The sequence below is a fragment of the Fusarium vanettenii genome (genome assembly GCF_000151355.1).
Source record: "Fusarium vanettenii 77-13-4 chromosome 5 genomic scaffold NECHAsca_5_chr5_3_0, whole genome shotgun sequence".
In the NCBI taxonomy this organism is placed as follows: Eukaryota; Fungi; Ascomycota; class Sordariomycetes; order Hypocreales; family Nectriaceae; genus Fusarium; species Fusarium vanettenii.
Genome location: NW_003315878.1, coordinates 679,241 through 706,298, shown reverse-complemented (window position 1 = coordinate 706,298; position 27,058 = coordinate 679,241). Strand labels below are relative to the sequence as shown.

The following is a 27,058-nucleotide window of genomic DNA, read 5'->3' as shown; positions in this document are numbered from 1 at the left end:
CCGATAATCGGGAGCTACAGTATACTTACCAGCCAACTCGAATCGTCAGCCAAACAGTTTGAAGCGTCTAGCGGTCATCCCGAAAACGGTGCAGGTGCACAAGTTTTGACTTTTTGCTGCTAGCCGCCACCGTGAAACCCTCGAAAAACCACTTGCATCTGCGCCTCAGGAACTCCAACAATATGGCAGGCTTGCCACAATCCGGTCATGGGCCAGTACAGACGAGTGCGGTGGTTGTACTCGGAGCATCTCAATGCCCTGCGATACCCCCTCCCTCACCTCCAACGCCATCTGCTTCGCCGCCAGGCAACACCTTCTGCGAACCTATCGATCCATTGAGCCTGGACCGAGAACTTCGGGGAGAATGCCAACTCAGGAACCAGCGACTGCTGGACGGGATCCACGTGCTAAACACAGAAGCTTTGGCATTGAGAAGTCTCACACGGCTCTACGAGACAGACTCAGTTGCTCGCGATGGATTCACTCAATCAGTGGAGGCCATAACCCGACTGCAAGAGACAACAGGGAAGCTTATCATCGTCGGTGTCGGCAAGTCAGGGCACATAGGCCAGAAACTGGTCGCGACCTTCAAGAGTCTCGCCATACAAGCTGTCTTTCTTCATCCGACGGAAGCCCTGCATGGAGATCTAGGCATCATTGGACCTAATGACACCCTCATGTTCATCACGTACTCAGGCAAGACGCAAGAGCTCCTCATCATGCTGCCTCATCTGGACGAATCCCTTCCGGTTATTCTTCTCACATCTCATACTTCCCATGAGACATGCGAATTCATCAAGCATCGCCCTGACACGATCCTCCTTCCGGCTCCGATCCCTGAGCCAGAGAAGACCTCGTTCGGTGTCTCAGCGCCCACCACGTCCACAACCGTTGCGCTCGCACTCGGCGATGCGCTTGCGGTAGCAGCTTCTAAGGAAATGCATGCGAGTGTGGCATCCGTCTTTGCGAGAAACCACCCAGGGGGTGCCATCGGTGCTGCCGCTCGACAGCCTCGAACTATCAAGGACATCTCTATCAGCTGGTGTGATATACCTGCAGCACCTGAATTGGGCGACGAAAGTGCTGGAGTTGACCTACTCCGTGCTGGTTTCGACTCTCCAACCGGATGGGTGAGGGTTCAGGATCGGATTGCCTCGCCCAGTACAATACGGGGCATCGACAAGCATGATCTCAGCAAGAGTCTTGGAGAGCTCCCTGACGCACTTGTGTCCAAGATATCAATGCTCTCACTCTACTCGGACACAACTATTCGACAGGCACAGGATATCTTGAACAATATGCAGTCATCGCCCCTCGATGAGGATGTCGCATGTGGACCGGAGGCGATTGTTGCGGTAATGGAAAATGGAGAGATTTCAGGCGTCCTGGAGGTTGGCACGGTATTGAATCACAAGTGCTGACGGGCCTTTCTTTGGGGAGACTATCTGCAAGGAAGGCGTCTCGGTTCTGGTCAGGGTGACCTGGATCATGTCTGGCAGGACCAGGCACGGGAATGATGATATTGCATGGGCGGTTATGACCAGGGATAACGACTTGCTACTCGATCAGTGGCATATTGATGCATTTTGGCGTTTATAGACTGGAACAGAGCTTTGAGCTCACAGGCACAGAGTTGCCCATGTTGGAGCATTCATGGATGTTGTATTTGCCAACTATGCCGTGCGCCATGTGACTTCCATTGAAACTCTCGGTGTATTGGATTCCTTGACGTTTGGTAGACAAAATCTTCACAAGAGACTTGAGTAAGCCCAACCATGGCTTGGATTTGTTAGAATGAGTCAAGGCTGGGCTCGCAATGTTGACCCCCAGAGCCATGCGAAGTTGAACCATTTACAACACAAAACTGAGCACTTAACCGGTCTATGTGATTTGGGCTCTCACACTTGGTGCCGAGGCTATTCTAAATTGCATGCGCCGCCGGCTCGCAATCCTGTCGTCCTCACAGAGCGCACATATGCTTTTCTGATAGACAAGTGATAGATACTCGTCTTTCTCATGTGTTCGCCCGTTGTCTATTAGTGGGGACTACGCCGGATCATCACGTTGTTAGACAGCATCGGTTTAATACTCTCATACGTTAGCACATGTATCCTTCGATGTCGTGCCTTGGCACCCCGTCCATATGAAAGGGGTGGGGGGCTCGGGATCAGCAATGCAGGGTCATGCAAGCCTCTCGAGATGCGATAAGGACTATTTCCACTCGTTTGGGGTAGTAGAGTAACTAAGAAGTCCCTTGAGGGTTGTAATGTTCGGATACTCACTGCGTCGTGGATCGTCTACTAAACTTACAGAAGACTTGTCCAATAAGTGGTCGTACAAGCACAAACTTCGACCGGTCAAGCACGGGACGTTTTTGACCAAGCCTTCGGGAAACATAGGTACTATTATGAACATGGCAGGTGGCATCGTCATGTCTTGGAAGGGCGTCGCCTATCATTCGTATTGGTCACTTTGCATGGTCACGCACTGTAGGTTGTTGATATATCAACTCAACCCTGGCACGGGTGCTCGCACGAGCCGCCAAAGATATGCCGGTAGTTGGTGTGTGGGTGTGTGTGGTCATCTCGGAGTGTCATATGTAGATGCAGACTCGGGCAGTGGTGTTCAAGCAGGTAGGTAGCCACCCCAGGGCCGTATGCGGGTAGCCGTCGCCGATCTTGTGTTATAGTCCTGTGCCCAATGACGGGATTTGCGTATGCGGCCTCTTTTTCTTGTGATAACCCCCTTGGTCAAGGGAGCAGCGGCAAGAAGTATGGGCCGTGGTCTATGGGTAGTGTGCCACTCTGCGATCAGTATAGTAAAGACATAGATCTTGGACTGCGAGTATATGGAGAACAAGAAGTCTTTATATTTCGATGGTAAGTCAAGGCAAGGTGCTTGAGGACTTGCCAAGAGGCAGCATATCAACCTCTCCCTCTTGATACCACCAAGTCTAGGTAAACGGGCGGGTGCTCCCGGTCTTGGCCTGTGTCCAGACTCATCATGTGCAGGGATTGTGATGTTATCCCGCTGTGCGACGACTCTGCTGCACGACAAGCCGCGTCATTGCAGCCACCGAAGGCGCATGCTTGAGCAACTGGATTGCGACACAGCACGCACCATCTCGATAATGCTACCCGACACTGACCTCGCACGCTGATGAGACCCGAGGGAAACACTTGTAGATCCACCAGAGAAAGCCGAGTTGAGGTGATGTTGGACTGGACGTGGATAATAGTTACCCTAGGCCAATGCCGAGGTACGCCTAGGCTCTCTGCAGCGCAGGACAAGTTGGATGCGAATCGACCAATGGTGAGTGTCTGTCGAAACCGGCCAGGAATAGGCTGGAATTGTGTTTGAAATTAAAGATGGGGAACGAGGCAGTGCTGCTACTCCTTGTCTCAGTACGGTTCGGTCTTGACCCGTGTCTCAGATGCATCTGGGTCTTCACGAAGGAAATCCTCCCTCGTAGGACGCTGTTGATCAAGCTTGATTCAACAAAAGTCCTGACTGGCAATTAGCCTATACCCTAACCTGATTAAAAGGTTCCATTGCGAGGAGCCCGAGGTACATGGTCATGTTTCACACCTCGTGTTGAGCTGCATGGAAGACGGGAGAGTATCGGACCTAGTGGTTCCCCCATCTGCACAAGACTGCTTTGGGAATCACGGAAAAATTATGCTGAGCCTTGAGCTTGAGCTGGGGTTGTCATGATCTGCAAGGGCCCCTCTCATCCTGACCGCGGCTGTTGTATCTATCGCCCGAGATTGTGCAACAACAACAAGCGATGCATGTGGTCGCGTGACCTGATGCCCGGCTTAGAGGGATCAGCATGGGTTAGGAGGCTAGGAGGCTAGGAAGAAGGGCGTTTGAACAGGGGTATCAGGCCTCGAGTCAGGGATGGCACAGCCAGAAAGGCTTGTTCTGTTGTAGCATGGGCTAGCTGAGGACCCAGGACGTTGGTTCGCTGCCCTCTCGAGTTTCTGCTAGCCGACGCACATGAGTTGAAGCTTTGCTCTACCGGCCGCCAACAACGTTACTTGTCACATCGACGCCGAGTTATAGTACCGACTAAAGGCCGCTTTATCCGCCTCGCCCCGTTCGAATGACTGCAGTGCAGATAGAGCCCAGGTCAATTCAGCCCCGGTTGTATTAAAGGCCGATCTCGCAGAGGTGTGTGCGTGACCCATTACCAAATTTGGAACGCGTATTCTCGCAACTTGGAGCCAAGCCCACGGCCCGTGGTTGACGGCACGGCATGTTGGCGCCTGCAGAACCTATCCATGTCTGTGCAGCGGATATTTTACCAAGACTGTGTACTCGGTGGGCCTGCATCAACTTCCTTCGGTCTTCAGCCAGGGTCTCGACGGTGGCGAGCTGCCTGGAGCCCAGAAGAGGGCTGAGGAAGGGGTCGATCCCAGGGTTCTGGAGCGTCGTGACGGGCCGCAACGTGATGAGACCAGCAAGTTTTGCAGCGAGATGATGGGCGTGTTGTGGATCTGGGTACAGGACGGGGATGCCCTCAAGACAGGCATTCGAGCAGGCAGGGCTTAACGAGCATGAGGGGCAAGAGCCTGATGAAATGCAGTTTTCCAGACCGAGATCCCAATTTGGCATATCCGCATCGATATTTACGTACAGATAGTTGGCCACCGCAATGGGTCGACCAATCGTCTGTGACGAGTCGTTTCGACGACATGTGCAATAGTCAGGTCTAGACACTGGAAGGAGAAAAGTTTTGCAAATTCGTATTTTCTGTCCCCATCTGGACCCTTTGAACTTGAGCAAAAAAAGGACCCTTTGCGCGTGTAGTTGAAAGTCAGTTGCCGGTCCGACGGTTTGCGGTTCAAGTTGGTATGGTCAAGTGGATTCTGGGGCCAGCTGGAGCCGCAAACGATGGGGCACGAGATAATCTAGTCTCTCGGGTGCGCTCCGTATTTGCTTATCGGCCAACCTAACCGTTGTCGTTGCCTCCACTGGAGCGGCTCTAAAGAACCAAGTTGCGATGGCTGCAAGGCCCAAGAAGAATTTCTGGAGTGTCTCCAACCGACAACCTACCCGTGTGACGGGGGTTTTGAGGCAGTCTGTCCGCACTGTATCATTAAGCCAGCTAGTTAAAGGGAGCATAATGCTAAGGAATAATATCTATCGAATGCGCAAGGCTATTACAATGATGATATAGCTCTGTTATGGGCTAATCATGATGTTATAATTATGTTATAATTGAGAGATGTTTTTAGAAGATATTATGTTGACTTTTTATCATGAAGCCATAATATAAACCCGACAGTGTGAAGCAAGTCATATGTCATACTGTCCTGAGCCCCCCCCCCCCCTTCACCCGGGTAGGAAACCAGAGAAAACCCTTCACGCCCCTCTCACCCCCGGTCGCTCACAGGCTGGGCATTGAGCGGGACCCTGCCAAGCTTTCCTGTCTTGGGTGCTCGGTGAGCCAGAGCCAGTCAATTCAGCACATGGCCCATGCAGCCACGGGGAGTGGAGGACCTGACACGCTAAAATTCCCCGGTATAAGCAAGATGACGGAGAGTGAGATGCAGAGCCAGGTTGACGGCTGAGGACCGACCAAGAATCGATCGATGTCTTCTTGCTGGGGTGATGAGCAGAGAACAGCTCATAACCCGGGATTAAAGACACTCGATGGGACTCTGAATCTGTACGATGATGGCAAAGACTCGGTTGATCCGGAGCAAGCAGCCGGTGAGCGCTGCCCAGACTCCCCAAGTAAACCCCAGCCCATGAAGCCATAGAGACATGGGTCCATATACCCGTAATCCGTGGGACCCCCCATCTGGACTCTCCTCGTCTAGGATCTCGGGGATGTTGCGGACTGGGGCCGGGCCAACTTTTGTCGAGCCGAAGCAAAGGAACGGAGAGGGGGACGACGATGGAGGCTGAAAATTTCAATCCGATGCCTGGGAATAGACAGGCTTGAGAGTAGCGCCGGGACTCGCAAGTGATCTTCATAGGTCAAGTCGCCATGTCCTCCCAGCTCTGTGACCCATGGTTGGCTGGTGGATGCTGGCTGCTGACAAGGGCTTGGGGATGGCTTCAATTCCTCCCTTCGATTGGGTTCTCCCACGATGGCTAATCGTTGGTCTGCAACGGGGCCGTTTTGAGTGTACCGAGTGCCGCTGTTTCGAGCTTGTTACGGCATGGTTATTGCCAATGACAACGGAACCGACCAAGAGCGGGTTACGTACTTGGTTGTAGATGTGACACTCTCTGATGACTCCGGAGGTTCGGAGATGCTCGTCATACCGAAGACTGACTTGCATCTACTGAAGCCGTCGCTGGCTTTCGAGGGGGGCAGTGAGTCGTATGTAGGGTCTGGGCCATTCCTTGCAGGACGTCTTGCTGCTCATCTCCAGCCATTCTTCGCCTGAGCCGGGGTGTCTTTCCATGAGTTGAGCTGCAGAGCGTAAACCGTTGGTACTAGAAACCTTCTGCGTGCGTAATGCCATGTACCGTGTGTGTGTGTGTGTGTGTGTGTGTGTGTGTGTGTTTGGCTTGCGCAAGCTCAGGCACCAGGTCCTTTCGGTCTCGGTTCGAAAAGCAACCAGCCACAGGGTTGTAGTTGATAAGACTCAACTTCAACGACCGAATTGGCGACGGGACAGCGATGATGCATGCTCTGCTGTTGTGCAGCCGAGGTGCTTGGTCGTGCACTGATGGGTCTGGCATGCCATGCCAGGGCCTGTCTGCGTTACACAGCATCGGATGCGAGTGTCTGTCTGTGACAGAGACCCAGACCCAGCGGCGTGGATCTTTTGATGAACTTTTGGAGGTTGCGATACTGCAGCGCAATATGGCATGAGTGAGGAAGGAATCACGACATTGTTCTTTTCATTCGGCTCGGAACTTCAGGTCGAGCTGTGTAGGTATGGATGACAGCATCCACACATCACTCGGCCGGGCATCGGCACTTGACCCCTCATCGTATCGAAACAAGCTCACACCCTCTGACTCGCCTTCCCGTATCGGTGTGTGTCCTGTGCTTGTGTGCTGTTAGCCATCTCATGAGGTGCAATCGTGGAAGGGGCGTTTTCTGCGCACGGTAGTTGGCTCGGTTGGCTTGTTTGGATGTGAAGCCATGCCATGTCACTCCCCCTTTATCAGCCATTTCTTAGGTAGGTCTACACAGCAGTATCAACCACTAAAAGTCCCAATGGCGAAGCTTAACCTTGACATCGGCATTCGACTCGTCCCCCTCCCACGAGATAACCGTGCTGAAGACAACCACGAGGGAGCTTTGACGCCGGGCATTATCTGAACCCGGCAGAGTGCAGAGCGTCATCTAGCGCTGGGCCCGGTGCCAGGCTAGCCCGCTCCAGTTACCCATCAGGTGCAGGCGGTCGAGTGAGTTCCCTTCTTCCAGGCGGATCGCTAACCCGCCTTGAGAGAGTTACATTTACAGTTTCACCACCAGCGCAAGTTGCAGCTCAGTCTGTTGGTTGAGTTCAGCGCAGTCGAGAGCAGATGCTTGTTATCTGCTAGCAAGCAGGCCTTATCCTAGCCCTTGTCCACACCTCATACCTCCTTCCGATGCAGGCGGTTGCACTTGTACCGAGGCTCACGGCAATTGAACGATCCAGACATCTACATGTTGTGCGCGCCGCAGACATGCACCGACCGTACAGCGGGATCCTCGACGATCTCTCCGAGTCTCCAATTGTCCAATGTTACGCGAGAGAAACCACACACAGACCAATTCTCTTCAAGGGACCCTTGACACTGTCGCCCCTCACTCTCTCCAGAGCCCACAGGCCCAGGCCCAGGCGTGCCAGGCTAGGCTAACCGGGGTGGCGGAAGCAAGCTCGTGCTTTTAGCGGATGCACATGGATGGTGCATTGGTGCAGCAGCGCATCATGGCCACCATGTTTCTTGGTGTGGGTGCAGCCGATGCAGGCCCAGCGCGAGCTGCTGAGTGGTCGACCTGGACGAGACAGGAAAAGAGGCGGATGGTGTATGACTGAATGGCTGGGTCTTGGTTCGGATATAACTTGAAAAGCTTCCCTTCCCACGCGGCCTCTTTTTGATTTTTCCTTTTCGTCTCGAGCTTGTTTGCTTCAAGCCCTCTTGTCGAAATCGTCACGACAATCAGCCTCACGCAGCATTTCGTCAAGGATTGAAGTCGGAGAGATTGACTCTTGTTTCTGGAACCAGGAGGAGTGTCAACCGCCAATCTAGAAGACACGCCCACTTACACTCAGACACTCACTCAGACACTCACACACACCCTCTCCGTCACACACCGTTTGTCTTGTTGACGTTGCTTTCTCTGGCTTGCTTGGAATTTCGAGGGTTCATTCCGCCTCGAACCTCTTTTGCCTGCCCGCATCTCATTCTCATCGCTTCACGCGCATTGCATCGCCGTTGGCGTCGCGACTATCTGATAAACCAAGATTCTGCCTGAAACGGTGAAATCTCCCGAGGCAATACCACAGCATCAAATCTGTGTCTGGCGCCCCATCTGGTGTGGTGAATCTTGACCGTCTGTCTCTGCGCTGCCTCTTATCTTTCCCCGGAGTTGCTTCTTTGCCTGGAGCATCCATCTATCTATCGATCGGTATCTCCATATCAGCAACTGGCCATCCTTGTCAGAGGATTGAGTTCCTACATACATATCCATATCTATCCATCCCCAGACGGATCAAACAGTTGTTGATAAGAGACGCCATCTGTGCAGCTCCCCCCAAACCAGCCAAGACAAGCCAAGACAACGCCCGCACGCAGGGGTCTCTTGTGCTTTTGACCAATTCAAGCCGGCTTCAACTGGCTCTCTCCACAAGCACAGACTCCCTCTCCCCCGGTCCTGCTGAAGCGGCCTCTTTACGGCACCTAAAAGGTTGCTTTTGGGACTTGCCCGGCGCCCCATCGGCCGTCCTATCGCCATCGTCAGGATCAGGCCTTAATCTCTAAATCTCGAGGTGGGCTGTGTCTCGTCCCGAGCAGGGGAAAGCAATCGGGTACGTACGTACGTCATTCCCTTTCTCGTTCCCTCCAGTTTCGCATGGGCCTCAGCTCAGTTGAACTCGGACGCCTTCGTTCCTTTCATCCCCTGCCTGGTCTTTCATTTTTTCCTCGCCAACCAGCCAATTGTCAACCAAGTCCGCTTTCTATTTGCCCTCCTGTTTTCACCTCAGAAACAAGAGCCCATTTTTACAGATCTTGTCTTGCTTTTCATCCACCGTCCATTCCGCTCACGACTCATTATTTCCATATAGAGTATAAGAAGCAACCTCGCGCCGCCTCGTACTCGCAGTTTGGCCTGGTGTTGAGCAGCACACCTTCCGCTCGCTCCTCCCGCTGATCCCGACTCGATTCTCCCTCTGCGAGCTCTCCGACCTCCCCAGCGCGTCGCATCCTTCTGCGATTGGATTGGGGGGCAACGATTGCGAGTAGCTTGAGGGAGACGATTTCGATCGTCCATTCCTTTATCCGAATAAACCGACCCCAATTGGCCCCGACGCCTCTTGGCTTATATTGGTCCAAACATGAAGTTTGGCCAGCATCTCGAGCGGGAATCCGTTCCCGAATGGAGTCTTCGTACGTCACCGATGTCGGCCCTGTTGTGCTTCATTATCTAACATCGATTGCTTCCACCCAGACAACCTCGATTACAACTCGCTCAAGCATGAAATCAAAGTACATACAACTCGCGACCAGGCCAGCGCCATGGCCATCCCCGGCCACAAGGACGAGGCCCTGACGCGATTCGAGGATGGATTGTACATGGAGCTTGGTCGCCAGCATGAGCGCCTGCATCTTTTCGTCTGCAGCAAGGCCGACGAGATCTCCCGGCGGTTAGGTATGCCCAACTGCCACATTGTGCCATGTCTCAATGGCACGCGATCACATGCCCCAAGCTGACAACCAACGCCAGAACACCTTGCCAAGAGTATTAACCGATGGGCCTCCAAACCTCAAGACCAGCTGACGGAGGATTCGGCCATTAAGCACCAGAGGAGATTTGCCAAGTACGAGCGGGAACTGCTTCGTTGCGGAGGCGACATTCAGGCCCTGGAGCGTTTCGTCAAGGCCCAGACTGTCGCGTTCCGCAAAATAACCAAGAAGTACAAGGTATGGCATCATCGACTGCGCCCTATGCTTTGTTTGACGTTTACTGACTTGGCTGAAGAAATGGACCGGCTCCACGACCCTCGGCGCCCGTCTGTACGAGAACATCCTCTCGGATCCCAAGAGTTTTACCCGCCGCGACTTTTCTTACCTCCAACAGCGCTATGACGAAATTACATGCACTCTTCACGCCGCCGCCCCCGTCCTGAGCGAGCCCAGCTCCCCTGAATCCTTGGCCCAATCCTATCGTCGTAACTCGCTGGGCGCCTCTTACAATTCCAACGCCTATCCTTCAGAACGCCCGTCCAGCCGGCCTCGCCCCGAATTTGATGTCTTGCCGCCTCCCCAAATACCAGAGCGGGTCAAGTACTGGAACGAATATGACGATGGCAGCGAATGCGCAGGCGATGATGATGGATATGCAATTTATATTAACCCAGACGACGATACAAGCTTTCCGGGATTCGACTATTTACACAATATCTTCAAGGGCCCCCTCGAAAAGGCCAAGGGTTGGTTCAAAACCGACCGGCATGGAGAACGACAGTCTCTCCTCGGTGCCAACCACTCGCCGAACCAGTACTCCAGCACCACCTTCAACAGCGAATCTGATGAGGAAGGGGGATACGCCAGCTCGGACGGGTTCCCTGCGGCTGGTTATGCTACCCACTACGCCCTCCCCAGCCTTAGTCAACAGGAGGCGAGCCGATATCGCGAAAAGACCTTGTTCTGGGGCACCGTCTGTTCCTTCGCCGTATCCTATCTTCTACTCCTAATCGCCGGCACCCTTATCTCTACAGGCCGACATAGGCTTCGTGTCGAGGTTGATGCTGGCGCCACTGTCGGTGTGGTTGCCAGTCTGTTCTCTGCGTGCGGCGCTCTGGGTATGACACTATATCGACGTGACCCGCTGTCACTCCCTTATCAGCTGCTGGTCTGGGTCGCCTTTATCTCGGCCTGTCTCCTCAACGGCATCCTGCTGATTCTTGTCGTGGGGAACGCCCCCTGACGTCGTGCTGACGTTAGGGCATAACCTTATTTCTCTTTTCTCGTCCGTTGTTGATACCGGTGCCAGAAGACTGCACCATGATTTATATACTTGTGTGGACTCATTGAGTTGGTGTTTGGCGTTGAGCGCATGCCACATGGAAAGCGTGGTTGTTGTTGTTGATCCCTTCGAGTTCGAGCGGATAGTGCGAAAGCAGCATGCATACGTTGTTGACGATACGAGCGTTGTTGTTTTGACTGATGCATCGCTTTTGTTTTGTTTATTGCACGAGATTTCATGGCGGAGAATAGATTGTGATGAAACCTCGCGGTGGTTGAGCGGCTAGCGGAGCGATGATGAGGCTCAGGGCGTAGCTTTAGTTGAGTTGAATAGCAGCGATTTGCGTGCCCATTCTCTTGGTAACTCGTGCAACAGTGAACCGCGCAAGCATAAAGGTAGAGAGTAGAAGATGGTGATGTGGGTCCGTTCAACTATCATCAAGTCAGTATATGGATGGATGTTGATATATTTCATCTAGAGGTTGTAACTCACTCATTCAGGAAACACCACTGAGCGCCATCGGCTTCTGCCAGGAACAGTTCGACCTTGCTGACAAGTTGTCCTAAATAACATGGTTAGATGCTGAGTTTTACTGGACTAAGAAGTAGCTAGTTCTCACCTGCAACGCCCCATCTCTTGGCAAAGAAATGCAACGACGAATAGATGTTGTGGAACCTAGTGTCAGCCTCCGGGATGAGATGCTCAAAGTGGCTGAGGACCATGAGGCAGTGGAAAGCTGAGTAAGGGGTGACAGGAGAGCAAGGGCCTAGGAGGTGCGGGCGGCGGGCAAGCTGGTCGTTGAGATCAGTCGTAGTGTCGGCGATGATACGGATGGTGAAGTTGAGACCAGCAATGGCCTTGGGAGCGATGTCGTCTGCAGCTGAAGAGGGAGAGAAGGGGCTGGCGGCGGACATGGTGTTGGCGGCACGGAGCTGACGACAATAAAGGAAGAGGAGGAGGCTTTTAAGTGGAAAGAGTGTTTGTTAGTGTCATGTGGTCAGGGCGAGGAAGCCATCGTCGGTCTGAGGCAGGCGACTTCAGGGGTAAGTTTGTTCACTTACCAAGTACAAGTCGCAAAGCACTCATAAAAGTCTCCCCAGCGAGATTGCTGCATGACCATGGCCTCGACGAGGGCACGAGTTGAAATGTCAAGCTCAACGAAGTCGTCGAGCAGGGCATCAGCAGCGCCCGGCTGGCTGGGGGAGAAGGCCTTGGAATAGAGCATGGCGCACTGGCAATTCCTCTGGAAGGGACCCAGAGGCACTGAGGGCGCAACACTTGCGGGGTGGCGCTGAATGACGCGAGCGGGCTGTTGGCTTTGATTGTTCCAGACGAGGTTGGTCGTCGGGAGAAGATCATCAGCAGCAGGAGAGGGCACCTGCAGCGGCATGCGGGTGAGGGAGCAGTCGACGTGGATGAGACGGTCGAGCACGAGGAGGCTCCAGTAAACGCAGCGACGCTCCTCCTCATCGTAGGGGACATGGGCATCCTGCTCGGCCTCGATGTATTTTCCGGGGCTGATGCGCAAGGCAAGAGCCATGGTGTTTGCATCGCCGATGGTGACATAGGCTCGCAGCACGTCGCCGTGACCAAACTCGAAAAGAGCGAGGAGGATGGTGCACTGGACAAGCTCAATGCTAGGAGCAGAAAGGCCACGCAGGACACTGAGGACACGCTTTGCGGCACGGTAGGCGGGCATCTCCATCATGTCCTTGCCTTCATTGACGCTGGTACTGGCAGCAGCAGCCTCGTCGTCGTACTGAGAGACGAGCTGCATGCAGACAATGAGGAGGGCGACGGCCGGGTCCCGGGGTCCCGCATCGGCGGCGGAGCTCGGGCCAGCCCCGGAGCCGGAGCCGGAACCAATGGCATCAGCGCGCAAAGCGAAGAGCTCCGGGTGGACGACAGAGAGCCAGGGGTTCATGGTCTGAAAGTAACGCTCAGTGGCCTCGCGCCAGGCAATGTTGCGCGAGGACAGAAGCGACATGATCATGTTGCTGGATACATCAAAGGCCGGGTCAAAGACACCAGGGCCGAAGGTATCCTTGGATCCCAGGAGATAACCCGGGTCTACGACGGCGGTTGTCGGTGCCGTGTAGATGAAATCATAGGAGCACGTGGTGGTGAGCCTATTGAATGGGTCGGGTCAGTACGGGATTCCAGAAGTGAGAGAGAGTACAGCAGAGAAGGATTGAGCGGGACAGGACAGGACAGGACAGGCCTACGCACCTGGTACAACGGGAGCATGCAGGTAATGCCTTGTCGCATTTCTTTTTGGTGCGAGTGCACTTTTCACAAGCTCGATGAGCACGTTCGGGCTCCATTGGAGATTCGGAGCCCCGTGACGAAGACACGGAGCGAGACATGATGTTTCTCGTTCTTCGATCCGTGGTGAAGGATGGTTGACCCGTGTAGGCGGGTATAGATATGTTTCTTTGGTATGGAGGTCAAGTACTTGGACTTGACTTGGTGTAAGTGCTGACGGGGTCTGACAGGGCGGCAGGATTATGTCAGACAAGGAGGCAGTTGATGAGATACAAGGGAGCAATATGTATAATCAGCGGTGATATATATATATTGTGAGTACAGTAGATTTGGAATTGATAGACGAATGGATGAGTGGATGAGTGGTGAACACGAGAAGGGAAGCCATGGGGACGGGGGAGGCGAGGGCTATTTGAAATATCTCGACGGGAGTCTGAGGGATGAGATGAGGCAAATCAAGGAAGGTCAAGGAAGGCCCATCCTCAAAGGCCGTCTGTCGATATCGTTGAGGACGGGACACCAGGGCCTGGCACCGCGATGGAGTTTGCCGTCCGCTGCAGATGCCAGCCCCAGCCCGGGAGATGGACGCCCAGGGCTGCCGGCTGCCAGGACGGTAGTGGAGGCCAGACCAGGCCAGGCCAGGCCGGGTCCGGGGGGAAGTGATTGACAGGGACGGGGAGATATGACGTCTAGTGGGTTAGTCAGCTGCTGACGGTCGATCACAAGTCGAGGCTGAGTGTGGATTTGGAAGAATGAGGTAAACAGATGTTGGAGAGAGCGAAGGAAGGAATTCGTAACGACAGATAGGAAGAGAAGGAGATGGATGGGCAGGGGGGGAATAGAAAATAGAGGTTCAGGCTAGGAAGAATATGGAATAAGTTGGAAGGGGTGAGAGGAAATTAAAAAAAAAATAGGAAAATGCAAAACAGAGGGTAAAATTAATTGCAGGATAGGTACCTACCTAGGTCAGTAGTAGGTAAGCGGAGAGGTAAGGCTGCCACCTACCACTGCATGCCGTACGGTGCTGTACCTACCTAGTGTGCGGCGATTAGGTAGGAAAGGGAAAGAGTATGGGGGAGGTACCCAGCTGGCTGAGAAAGGAAGGCACCTGGCAGGAGATGAGGTAAAAAAAAAAAAAATTGATATTACCCAAAACGATCTAGAACGGGAGTCAACTCTAGAATGGAAAAGGACGTGGACACGAGCATGATTGATGATGATGGCAGCTCTAGTCGCGATAACTAAAGTCGATTAGTTAAAGCGGTATAAGCATGGCATCATCCGACAGGATTAAGCACTTGCAGCCATAAACCCAGGAATACGGATAGCTAGTACTGTATGTAGAAAGACTCGGGTTGCAATCCATGAGCCACCTGCTGCACTGCAAGAGAAGGGCACGCGCGCGGTCCGAGCCAAAGCAAGCAAGGTTCTGGCTCCTCCTCCCTCGTTCTCCCTGATTCCCTTTCTTTTACCCAGCAAATGGATCATGTCCTTTCCCCAAAATCGATCTAAAATTCCCCGGGGGTTGGGTTTTGGGGGGTGGAGAGGCAGTGGGTTGGCCATTGAGGTGACGACCTCTCAGCCCAGTGAGGCCATGGTGTGGATGCCAAACCAACCACTCAAGTGGGACTGGCCCTGCGGCAGACGGAGTACGCGTAGAGGGGAGAGCAAGTGATGGATAATCATGCCTAAGCAACCATGTTATCCCGACCAGGGCGATTGACAAGCTGATGACAAGATAAACCACCACCCACGGCCACGGCGATCGCGATCTGTAACCCATCATCTGCATCTCTACAATATCCATTTTCAAAGCACTTATCAAGCATCCTCAAAACATGACGACAAGGTTATTTTTCCCACGCCTTCCCCAGGTTTCGTCTGCTTCTCTTGTCAGAACCTTCTAATTCTTACCAGCTCGTCGGGTGCTTATGGCATGCTTGCATCATGGGAAGCGAAAAGCAGATATTAGCCCACTCGTCACTGGCTACTGCACGCATGAGACGACACTCGTTTGTTTCCTTAATCAAATAGCGGGCGATCAATGCATAGTCGGGTTCCGACTTTGCTTTAATTCTCGGTTCCATGGCGTCTGTTTAGGAAACGAGTACGAACACCAAACTTGATTCAAGAAAATCACTCTCTTTTCTTTATTAGCGCATCACGTATAACCTATTCCACCAAACGAAAACCCTCGCTTCCTTTTTTTTTTTCCCTCAGCCACAACACAAGGATTCCTAGTACCCTCGATAGATCCATCCCGTGATCTTGGCATCCGGGCCGTTTTTTTACGAGCCGAGATGCGGGAAACCTCGTTTTCTCGACTCAATCATCTCCACTTGATGTGAAGCGACATGACAAAGACTTCAACTGACGGTAAATTCCTTGGAAACGGTCAAGCTACTGTCTCGTAAAAACGCAAGCTCCCCTCTATTTTTATCCATTTGACCCAATTGGGCTGCAGTTGAGTTGCAGAAAGGGCTCTATCTCGATGGGCTGTGTAACCATTGCGGCTGAGCCTCAGTAGTACGTAGCAACGATGAAACACCATGATTAGCAGCTGAAACTTGGAGTCGAGAGGATAGTTGTCCTCAATCATTGACAACTTTCAATTGTTTGAATTGAATATCTCCCATTCTTCCACTTCAAAGAACTTGTGTATATTCCCTTCCTACAATATACAATCTCACACCGTTGACTCATTCGGTGAGAATCACATCCAATTCTGGCAGGTGACAGTGGAGGCCAATCAACCAACCAACCAACCGCACTCTTTTTTTTTTTGTTTGTATTTTAAATCCATCCATAGAAAAAAGAAGACGCCTTCCCGCAACTCAATTGATGGTCTAGAAGCCAATTGATCGAACTCAAGCTTTCTGACATCCATTCCAAAGACCGGCTTGTTAGCGTGACGGGCGCCTCTACTTTGCAACCGCACGCGTTTTCTACTTGTGCATGATATGATTGTTGATCTCACTACCTAGGAATTGGTCAACTCATAACACGCATTTCGCAAAATAAACTCGACTTGGTGGTTTGTGCGCGCAAAGACTCCTCCATTTCCTCCAAAACCGCTCTCGAGGATATTATACAGAGACAAAGCCTTGGCCAAGCGCTACCTCAACCCCTCAACACCATAAATCAACTCCTCAGACCATCACCAACTCTACCGCCAAGATGCCCTCAACCTACTGCATCCGCCCCGGAACATTTTCCGACGTCGATGACGCCGCCATGCTCTACACCCAGAGCTTTGCAAACGAGGCTCTTCTCGACTACATGTTTCCCGACCGTGCCGTCGACCCAACTGCCTTCCACACATGGGTCTCCCGCCGCTTCTGGATGCGCTATTGGACGCCCGAGTATGTCCTTACCATACTCGATGCTTCCGACGGGAAGGGAAAGGTCAAACCTATGGGCTTTTCTTGGTGGCACCGCCCAACTGAGTCCCTTTCTTTTCGCGAGCGATGGTTATCTCCTTGTATGTATCGCCACATCTTCCACTTACTGACTTAAACACTGCTAACTCAACTCCACAAAGATGCATGGCTTGCTCCCTTCATGCAGTCTCTGCTCAACCTCCAGTCTTACATCGCCCCAATCCCCGGTCTCGACCATCACCGCGTCACCATCTACGACCGTGTCTTCGCCACTCTTGAGCCCACCATTCTGCACTCTGCTCGCCGCCGCTCTGCCTGGTATCTCTCCAGTCTGGGTGTTTCGCCCAAATTGCAGGGCAGCGGCTACGGTTCCTTGCTGCTCCGCGCCGGCCTGCAAGAGGCCGACCGTGCCGGCGTCGCCACCTGGCTCGTGGGCTTGCGTGGTCTGGATGACTTCTACTCCCGCTTCGGCTATGTCGAAGTTGCGAGGGCCAATGTTGGAGAATTGAAGGATTGGGATGGTGGTGTTATCATGTTCAGGGGAGAGTGAACCAAGCCAAGGAACGCTTGGTCAGGCCCCGGGGACATCACACTGGAAGGCAATATGTACCTAGGTAGTTATCGACCGCTGATACCAAGATAATTCAATTGCACACTTTTTGACCTTTCGGGCGCTGAGAACCCGACTATCAATCCTAACCGAAGCTCTATCTCTACCTCGCCCCCATAGCAATTGGTATTGTCCCTGATCCTTTCCATCATCGGAAGCCCCTGCAAGTTCAGGAGCGGACTACCGTACGAATTCCAGAGACCCCCCAACTCCATTACCATCCATACCAGTCCCTTCCTTTACAGCCTTTCCCTTGTTCCATTGTGACCATCCATCAATTCGTTGACCGTCATTCATGCGCTGAAGTGAGTCGAATACATAAAACCGAAATGCAGAAACCGGACCCCTGACAGAGACCGCGCGAGTGCCGAATAAAAACCGTATCCCCTTACTCATACAATTCTTAGAAATCAAAGTCTCTGGCTGACCGAAGTGCCGAGAAAAAACCAGTCCCCTGTCGTAAGCAATGCCGGCAACCGGCTGCGACGAGAACAAAGCAGTTTGCCGTGAAATCCCGTGCCAAGTCGTGGTCGAGATGCTATTTGAAATGCTTTCTTGCCGGGTTTCCGAATTCCATATCCATCGTAGTATTACTCATCGTCGCCAATCGGTTCGTCTGGCTGGTAGCCAGAATGATGACCACGGGAATGGCTGTCGTCAAATTCGCCCATGCCACGATGCTGACGGCAACCGGGGCTGTGAGAAACAGTCGCCTCTCGGTCAGGCGAGTAATTTCCCGAGCGTTGACGCAAGCTGGGGGAACCATCCTCATAACCGTGGGCTGCAGACTGCCACGGAGCCTGGTTCACGGTGCGGCCGGCGCCGACGTTCGATCCAGCTTCTTCATTGTACCAGGCAAGATCCTGAGCCTCAAGAGGCTGCTGGTAGGCACTCGACGGCCCCCCCGACATCGACAAGAGCAGCAAAGCATCCTGATCTGCCGCACTAACCCGAGAGCGGGGGGCCAATGGCTCGCGGTAGTACCGTTCGTCCTCTTGAACCCGTGCCGGGGCAACCCGCTGAGGGTGGTTGAAGTAGATGGGCGGGGTCTGGTATTCACCTGGTGTACCATACAGGCCATGGGCTTCACGAGTGCCCAGGTTACCGTAGCCTGCGGGATGCATCTCATAGCCTCCCTGTGGCATTATTTCCGAAGTGTTCAAATAGCTCGAGTGTCTGTCAATCAGCATAAAATCAGTTGGGCCACGTTGGCCGCCACCTGTATAGGTGCCCGGAGCATGAAACATGCTATCGTGTGATCCTCGGGGATCGCTCGCTGGAGCCTGCAGTTGATAATTAATACCGAAGTGATTCAGTGAGGGCTGTGTTGGGTTCTGACTGTCATAATAGGGGGCGCTACCGCGTCTGTCGGCAAACGCAGCCACGCCAGGGTCGATGAGGGGGGATCTGGCTCCGAACCCGTAGTTGGCCGTGTGGCTGCGTGCATCATCGGCCTGCTGCTGGTTGTGATGACCAGGCCTGAGCCCGTACTGGCGATCGTCAAAAGTCGCGGGGGGAGTGGGCGACGAAAAGGTCTCGCTGCTGCGCTCGCTCATGGACCCTTCCTCTTGGACCGGTTCGAGGGGTGAAGAGTCCTTGACAAAAGAGATGGGAGACTCTGTCGCCTCTCCAAGCTGTCCCAGGCGACCAGGCCGGTTGATGGCTGACGCGTCAACCTCATTGGAACTCTCGTGGTTGATGTGAGTGGAGAGCTGGGCAGGAACGTTGGTGTAGGCGTCGACAACTTCGGGAAGAAACTCCACAGGGGGGACATCCTTCAGGATACCTTGTTGAATCTCATGGTGGAGGCGTTCAACAATATCGAGGATCTCGTCATGAGTCTTGCCATCTCCAAGGCTCTGAACAATCCATCGAGGCACAAGGTCCCGTCCGTTGGTGTCAACGAGTCGCTTAAGCTCCCGCTTGCGGATCGAAAATGTCCAAGATCGGATGGTAATGGCCTCTTGGTTGACTCTGTTGGCGCTTTCCAAACCTCGGCTCCAGAAGATCATGCGAACAATCTGCTCATAGACCATCCCGATCTGCGTCACGCTAAAGTCTGCACCCTTGCGGTATCGCATTCGTTGGTAATGCTTGCGGCACATGCAAACCCAGACTCGTTCAGGGATGCGGCGAGTGCAGACCTTGTTGCGACCAAAAAGGTGGGAAATGACCTTTCGTGGGACGGAACTTGTGGTACAGTTCTCGACTGCCATGCAAATATCGCCTCCTTCGAGAGGCTTGTTCACTTCCACCTTTCTGAAGCGGCGGCAAGCTGTGAGGACGCGATCGTTGGGGCCAGCTTGAGGCATAGCACCGCGAGAAGCAGCTTCACAGAGTTAGTCGAGTCTCGAGAACATAGAAACGGGAGAGCAGGTACCTTGAATCTCGTTGGCGGACATGGTTCTCTCGTTATCGTGAATCTCACGCGAAGGAGACCTCGTGGCCATACTAGCAGCTGGAGAGATCTCTTTCAGGCGGCACCACTGATTGTGCTCGGAACCTGCACGTTGATGAGTGATGCTGAGGCGAGGCGATGGCGACAATGTTGCCTCGAAATGCCCGGATGCGAGCGACGGCAAAGTCGTAGGGATGCGAGCGAAAGCTAAAGCAGAGCTTTGAGGGGGGTTGGGTGCAGAGATGGTACGCTTATGGACACGGTCCAAAGAATGCAAGAAGTGGTCTCTGGGCCTGAAGTTGCTGCAGGAAAGAAGTCAGCGTGTGCTCAAGGACTCGATTTATGGTGAAAGATCGAGAGCAGACAGTGCGCCAATGAGAGGGTTTGAAAAGGGCAAACAGCAGAGTAGCCGAGTTATGTTCGGTGAAGAAGGCGTTTGCTCAAAAGGGTTTCACAATAGAGGACGGTGGGAGTCACTAGGGGGTGATAAACAGCCTTGGGTTTTGTGAGGACGGCTTGTGGCAGTGATGCACAGACGAGAGCTCTCTTTCTAGCCACGCAGCCTTGACAACCCCAGCGGCCAGCCCTTTACGGCAGTGCTGCAGTAGGCAGCTATTGTTCTCGTGACAATAGAAAATAGCCCCATTTGCGATTCACTGACGTCAATAGCGGCAGGTGAGCGCCAGCGGACGGTCGAGTCCACTGATAGGAATTCTCGGATCCTGAGCTCGAAAAAATGCCTCTCCTGCCTATTCACGGAGCATAACATCGGACGGGTCTCTCATAGCTGGGTTGGTTGAGATGGGATAAGGGGGCGGTGTGGCGGCACGGTTCTGAAAACAACAAGAAAACAACTCACCTTTGGTCTTGAGATAGATGACCACGCCTACGCTTCATCATCCGAGCCTCCAAGAGTGAGTCAGATGGGCTGCTGGAGGATAATGACCCAGCGGGTGTTGCTGCAGCAGCTCGGGGCAACTGGACCTCTGGCTTGGGAGAAGGTGTAGGGGCAGCTGGTGGCGGAGGTGCTGTCAGTCTCGGGAGACGTTCCAGTTTAGCCTCCAAGTCGGCGATTCCAGAACCCAAGTGGTGGCTCCCATTGATGGTTGATATAGAAGAGATCCTCGAGTGCCCAGCGGAGAAGGTCGATGAACAGCAAGACGAGAAGCTGCTACGACTATCCGAGATCTTGTGGTTTCCTGTACCAGGGGTCACACTGTAATCAGTCCAAACGCTGGATCTTTACCAACATTAGCACACGAAAGCTCAAAGAAGGGAACAAGAGGAAGGGCCCCGAGATTATTGGGATCGCAGGTATTGAAAAGAGAAGGAAAGATGCTGACCTCCTTGCGTGATGTGAAGGGCGGACTTCACTGTGTTGGCCGATCTGTCAGACGAGACTACGAAATACAATGAGGGGCTTTGGCCAGGACTGGCCTAAATGAAGGACGTGGAACCTACTGCGTTGAAGTCCATGAATCTTGCTGAACATCTGGAATGGAATGCATCCTGCGTAACATCATATCAGATTCCATAATTTGTGGTAATTCAACCGGTGGGAAGTTGCTGCCTACCGAACTGGTAAAGAGTAAGGCGTTGCGACGCCGGGAGACACCGCAGTTGTTGATGTTTCCATAGACATCCGTCGGGAGTGGTAATTGGAATCGGCTGATGCATCGGTAGGTCTCGCAGTGTCCCTATGGTCTCTCGGTGAGAGAAAAGCGAAGGACGGTCGCGAGGAAGTGTTAGAGCTGGGTTCTCTGGGTAGAGAGTAGCCGCCTGCATCCCAGGGAGTCCGGGTTCGACTGTCTGGTTGTCCACTGGCTGTTTTAGAGGGTGCGCATTCTGGAGAAGGAGTTGGTAGCGAGAAATAAGGCCCCTCTGGACCATTATTCGAACCAGATGGCGATGTTCTGTTCCCATTGCTTTCCACACTAGGCCCTAGCCCCGTGGACTGGTTGAGGATCGATTCAATCTTCATGGCTGAGGACGATGCCGAAGTATGTTTAAAGAATAATGGATTAAGATAGAGTTGTGAGATTCTGGGGGTGTTAGGCGCGGATACTGTTTCCAGTTGATTAGGAACGGAACTGACACAGGAAGTCGACAAGATGGCTGTAGTGTCGAGCGAGGTCTGGTTCCGTCGTAAGGGATAGTGGTAAAATGGTACAAACGATTATTGTCTCATGATAATAGCTGAAGCGTGCTAGAAACGGTTCGATCTCGTCCCGGGGTAATTATTGATTAGGTTAACAAGCACTCCATAGAACCAAGAGGCTGATCGGACGGAGAGGAATAGAGATCGATGGGTGCTTGAGGATTCGATCTGATGAGCTCCAAGGGGTCGTCCGTTCTTGTATGCTGTCCACAAGACTGGGATGCTGGCTCGTCGCTGAACAATGTGAAACTTGGCAGACGGGTCTCTTTCGTATTTCGATGCGGGAGTGAAGGATGGTAAAGGCGGCAGCAGCGTCAGATAAATAGAATCTGACCCGCTTGAATCGAAGAAGTCGGCTGTCGATCTGTTCAAGGGCCAGGGACTTTCAGCTCAGTACGTGTTGGATATGGTCTCCGAAGCTCTAGATCGTCGGAGCCGTTCCGTCTCGAAGATATCGACTTTAATTAAAGACGGAGTCTGACAGGGAAGAAGCCCAGAGATGAGTTGCGGATACAGAAGCGAGCAACATTCAACGGTTTTGGTTCAGGTAGGAAAAAGAAAGAGATGAGACGAATCTGCCACGACAGGAAGGCAAGTCGCCAGACGCTATGACTAGATGGACAACGCATGAAGTGGTCGGTAGGGTTCGAAGACGGTAGTCGTTTGGGGTTGGGGTTGGGGTTTGGGGGGGTCGAGAACAGAGGGCTGAATGGGTGTGGATCAAGAAGACAAGGAATCGCCCAGGATCAGGGTCTTCCACAAGACGTATGGATAAAAGCTAGACTGCCTAGGGTCTGTGTTCAGCAAGAGGAAAAGTCGCGATCGCAATCCTGGGATGTAGGGGGCCAGGAAGACCAAAGCGTTAGCCTGCAGCGGGAACCAGCATCATCATTGTAACGGGCCAGACTAAGACTGCGGCAGTCGGTCCTGTCCCGGTAGCACAGACACGGTGCCGCAGTGCATAAAGTGTCGATGGCCAGAGGAATGCCATTCTGGGGCCATCTGGTCAGCTTCTTCAGCGTGCTCTCGGGCAGCCGTTGAGCCATGGGTCGACTCGCTCTACTAGGTAAGACAGCGCTGGGACAGCCCTAGTATCGTGGCGCCAAGGAAAGACCGCAATGGAGAACTCAAGAAGCAGCCGAGCCAAGCGAGGGCCACCCAAGATTGACTACCTATTGTTTTGCCGGCAGTTTCGAGTGACGGAGCACCCTTGTTGGTTAAGCATGACGGGTCGTAGATCATGGCGTTGAAAGCCCCGTCCGAACCATGATCTCCACAAGGGAATAAATTGTCCGGACAGGGTCAAGGAGTCAAAACAAGGAAAGGGCCAACTCGGCCAGGGCCACACCCAAGCCGGGCGGGCTATTGGGCTGAAGGTGTCAAAAGATGGATATCCCACATCAGCTCAGCGACAGCACCCCTTTTCCAGAGCTGCTGCACTCGGAGAGGGTCACCGAGAGGCGCAGCCGCCTATCCACCTGCAAGCCGATACGTGCTCTGATGCGTGAAACTTTTCCCAGGGGTCCTGGGTGCCTCAGAGTGTTCTAAAAGTGGTTGTGTGCCACGGGGCCGGAGTCTGGGGATGTAATCCATGCCCTACCACCAGAGAAAGGACTGACAGGCACACAACCGCTGCAACATCACAGACAGGCCTGGGTGCCCGCTGTAGAGGACGCCCATGTACTAGTCGACAGCTGGTCGGGAGATACCGAGACTGGGCGTTGGGGATGGCCCTGGGTGGCATCTTGAGACCCGGCGGATCATCTAGGTTAATGAAGACGCGGTAGCGGGGAGCTGCACGGCAGAGCATGGGCAGCCGCTCCGCGCAGCCGTCGGCCGCGGCGGCCAGGCTTTCGGCCATTGTCTTGATGTGATCCGCTACCGCATCCTATGCCATGACTCCGGCAAGTGTAGGTGCATTATCCGCTCAGCTGCCGTCTCCTCATGGCATGATGATTAAGACAGTTCTGACCAAGTTGAAGCGGCCCATCTGATCACGGCATTCGAGGTAATGGTTGAATTGTGTTGAAAACGCCAAGAATAGCAATGGAGCTGTGCAAACAGCCACGCCTCCCACACACCAGTCTGGCAGGCCGGGCGAAGGCATTGCCTGTCTGGGACCAGTAACAGAAAGCCGCAACGCCTAGGGCGGCTGTCATAGATCTGGGGGACAAATAAGGTGATGGGATGATGCCGGTTGACTTAATTTCCGTAACTCGATCGCGTTACATTGCACACCGCAGTGTGGGCTTCTTCCGGCTGGTCGAAGCTTCAGGTGACAACTGGGTCAAAGAAGTCTTTTTGGTAAGTGCCCATCACCATGGGGTCGATTAGCCAGCCGGGCTGGAGAACTAGGGTTGATTGGGCAGGCTGAGAGACACAAAGACAACCGTGGGCCTCATCGATGTGGATCGCATCGTACGTAGGTATAAACGAAGTACGGAGTACGGAGCACGAAACTAGGCTCGACGTTGGCGAACAATGCCAGTGGTGTTGAAAATGGGAATGACGGGGGTCGCAAGCTGCTCCGGGTCGGGATAGCATGCCCCACGCCTCATGCGCGAGGTGTCGCAGGCCAGGATCCAGGACGATGCTGCCGGAGAGGTGCCAGGGATGTCATGGCAGAGATAGCAAAGGTTCGGCTTGTGGGAGAGGCTTAATGGTTGAGCAGGTTCCTGGGTCCCAGCCAAGGGCGAGGCTAGGCAAGTTTCAGCCGAGTCAGCGGCAGCAACAAGCGGTGGCGCGCAAGGATAATTCATGCACGTGCTTGAGCTGGATTTAGCCTCTGCCTTGTCGTGCAAACGGCTCAGGTGGCTGAGAACGGGGCGGGAGAGTGTGTGCTGTCTGTGTAATCCTGTCTAGGGCCGTCGTTACACGTCAGGCAGGTGAAGGAGGGCAGCCCTGGGACTTGAGCCTTGAATTGAGGTGAGACCTCCAAGGTGAGGAGGATTCGAGGCCGTTGGTTCCTGCAGGAAATGAGCGTCGACCGTTTGGCACGAGCGCAGGCACATGTGAGATTCATTCGTATCTGTGAGCACAGGGACACACAGACAGATGAAAAGCAAGGTACATCATGTCTTGATGTCGTTGGTGTTGTCTGTAAGTGACGTTCCATTTGGCGGGGAGACGAAAATTGGTATGGATGAAAGCTTGGGACGCTGAATGATTAGCAGCGGAGAGCAGGGGGGAAGGACCACCTGCCAACCAGCATCATCATCCAACGGCAAGTTCCAGAAGATGGTCAAGGAAGGAAGGAAGCAGCCAGCCCTAGCTACTTGCCTAACCTGACTAGCTGGCTGCAGTATCTACCTTAGGGAGGGAAAGAGCAGACGGCAATCAGCCCGGAACGTAAGAGCTAGAGTTCCTCGCAACAGACCCAGCAAACCTTCAATCTCTCCTCCCACCGAACTCATTCCCCAGACCGACCCAGACCAGGCCTCCATCTTCCAAAGCTTGTTGGTGTGTGATGCAGACACGCCAGTCACTAGCGGGAACCAGGGCGGGACAGACTCCTGGCACGGATAGGTGCTGATACACGCTCCGACTCATTTTAGATCCGCGCGTTGATCCAACTGGCAAGTTTCGTCTCATGTGTGTCGACTTGAGTCTCGGGGCTCTCCACCGCATGCTATTGTCGTCAGGGGTGCTGCATCATCGAGTGTCCAACACCAACTTCTCAAACACGGGCACCCCTCCCCGGTACCTGTTCCATCACGGAGGAACAACCGGAAATAGAATAACTCATGAGGTGTCTAGGGCCGGGACGAAGGACGAAACGCCGCCAGAAGCGCGGTAGACTTCGACTAGAAGTCTTTGCGGTGACACTTGTTTGATCATCACCCGTCCCATCAATCCTACCACGGCGACGCTATCGGCAATGGGATGCGATGGGATGTTCAAGTCCCAAACAGAGTTCCTGCGCGACACCTTGGCTTGGGCTAGCTCCTCGCAAGAATTACTTACTGCTGCTGCTCATCCAGTTGAGTCGCTCGCACTGACGGCAGCATCATTCTTCTCGAAACGCCCCTGGCACTTCTCTGGAAGTCGATCCGATGGGGGGGAGCCCTGCATGCAGCAGATTTAACGAGGGTAACCAGCCATTGGCTTGTGCCCTTCCCCCCTTGTGCGCTGTCGACCCGTCCCAGCAAGGCATATCCTCATGATGGGTGATTTTTTGCAAGGTGCATGGCCGAAACAGAACTCAACGGTCTTGTCTGTCATGGTTCAGCCCGTTTGACAGGCGAGATCCCTTTCTTTTTCCTGCGCATCATTCGCAGATCCTCCAATCTCCCGGCCCTCCCACCTCGACAACATTCCGCCTCTGTTTTTAGAAACACCCCGGCATATCCACCCCGGCCAACCTTCCTTTCGAATCCCTGAGTTTCTGGTTTCCTGGATTCCTGGATCTTGTTGACGGACCGAAGTCTAGTGCACCTCGACCACTACCACGACTTGCTTGGAGCAGGGGGCATGCTTGAAAGTGCTTCACAGGCTGGTGGACCTCAATGCTCGCCAGCCGAGCCAGCCTTTCCAAACACCCAATCGACGCCCATGGACAGCATTGTTCTCGGCCCCCCCAATCCGCCAGTTTGCAAGACGCCATTTGCCCATCGTGACTCGACCTGACACTAGTGCAGGTCCATCCATCCACCGTCCTGGGCGTTCCCGGCTCCGCGCCCCGGGGGCTCGGCTGCGTCAAACAAAATGCTCTTCTACGCCGACGGGCGACGGACACCGCGCTGGTCTGGCACCTGCAGACGAATGAAGAAATTGTTTCAGGTCAGTCTATGGGGGGAAGAGTACGAGAAGGTGAGAGGCATGTACTACTCCAAAATAGCAGGTGTGCCACCTTCGGGCAGAGGGAGAGGGGAATGAATCCAGCTTGGTACGCATCGAGGATGGAAGCAGCAGCAAGCATCACCACCACCACCACCACCGGCCGGGAACCTCGAGGTGGATCGATGAGGTCAAAGAGTAAAAAATAACCACCGGTGGATCCCAGAGGCTAGACTCAATGCCCAAGGCAAGCATGCAGGCCTGATATTCATGTGGCCAGAATGCACTCCCAGGTCAGGGAGCTGGGTAAGGTTCAATGGAGACC

General features: G+C 53.6%; 5 protein-coding genes across 5 annotated transcripts; 3 read left to right on the top strand and 2 right to left on the bottom strand.

The window, feature by feature from the left end:
• Positions 1-182: 182 nt before the first annotated feature.
• NECHADRAFT_41459 (uncharacterized protein) lies at positions 183-1,421 on the top strand (the record flags this gene model as incomplete). The annotated part of the gene is made up of 1 exon (XM_003051117.1): positions 183-1,421. The coding sequence occupies one exon, from the start codon at positions 183-185 to the stop codon at positions 1,419-1,421; it is 1,239 nt and encodes a 412-aa protein (XP_003051163.1).
• A 7,502-nt stretch (positions 1,422-8,923) lies between these two features.
• Positions 8,924-11,497, top strand: NECHADRAFT_69371 (uncharacterized protein). Its single transcript, XM_003051116.1, has 5 exons — positions 8,924-8,995; positions 9,246-9,567; positions 9,629-9,829; positions 9,905-10,101; positions 10,160-11,497. Exons 2-5 carry the CDS (start codon positions 9,516-9,518, stop codon positions 11,105-11,107), a joined length of 1,398 nt encoding a protein of 465 aa, XP_003051162.1. The 5' UTR covers positions 8,924-8,995; positions 9,246-9,515; the 3' UTR covers positions 11,108-11,497.
• A 137-nt stretch (positions 11,498-11,634) lies between these two features.
• Positions 11,635-13,512, bottom strand: NECHADRAFT_41021 (uncharacterized protein; the record flags this gene model as incomplete). The annotated part of the gene is made up of 5 exons (XM_003050736.1): positions 11,635-11,708; positions 11,766-12,106; positions 12,208-12,269; positions 12,627-13,275; positions 13,376-13,512. 5 exons carry the CDS (start codon positions 13,510-13,512, stop codon positions 11,635-11,637), a joined length of 1,263 nt encoding a protein of 420 aa, XP_003050782.1.
• Positions 13,513-16,273: 2,761 nt separating this feature from the next.
• NECHADRAFT_104454 (uncharacterized protein) lies at positions 16,274-17,460 on the top strand. The gene is made up of 2 exons (XM_003051115.1): positions 16,274-16,892; positions 16,953-17,460. Exons 1-2 carry the CDS (start codon positions 16,589-16,591, stop codon positions 17,339-17,341), a joined length of 693 nt encoding a protein of 230 aa, XP_003051161.1. The 5' UTR covers positions 16,274-16,588; the 3' UTR covers positions 17,342-17,460.
• Positions 17,461-18,576: 1,116 nt separating this feature from the next.
• On the bottom strand, positions 18,577-21,780 carry NECHADRAFT_20897 (uncharacterized protein; the record flags this gene model as incomplete). The annotated part of the gene is made up of 5 exons (XM_003050735.1): positions 18,577-19,730; positions 19,782-20,101; positions 20,659-20,922; positions 21,143-21,172; positions 21,374-21,780. Coding segments are annotated over 5 exons (2,175 nt in total), but the record flags the coding sequence as incomplete, so codon positions are not given.
• Between the last annotated feature and the right edge of the window lie 5,278 nt (positions 21,781-27,058).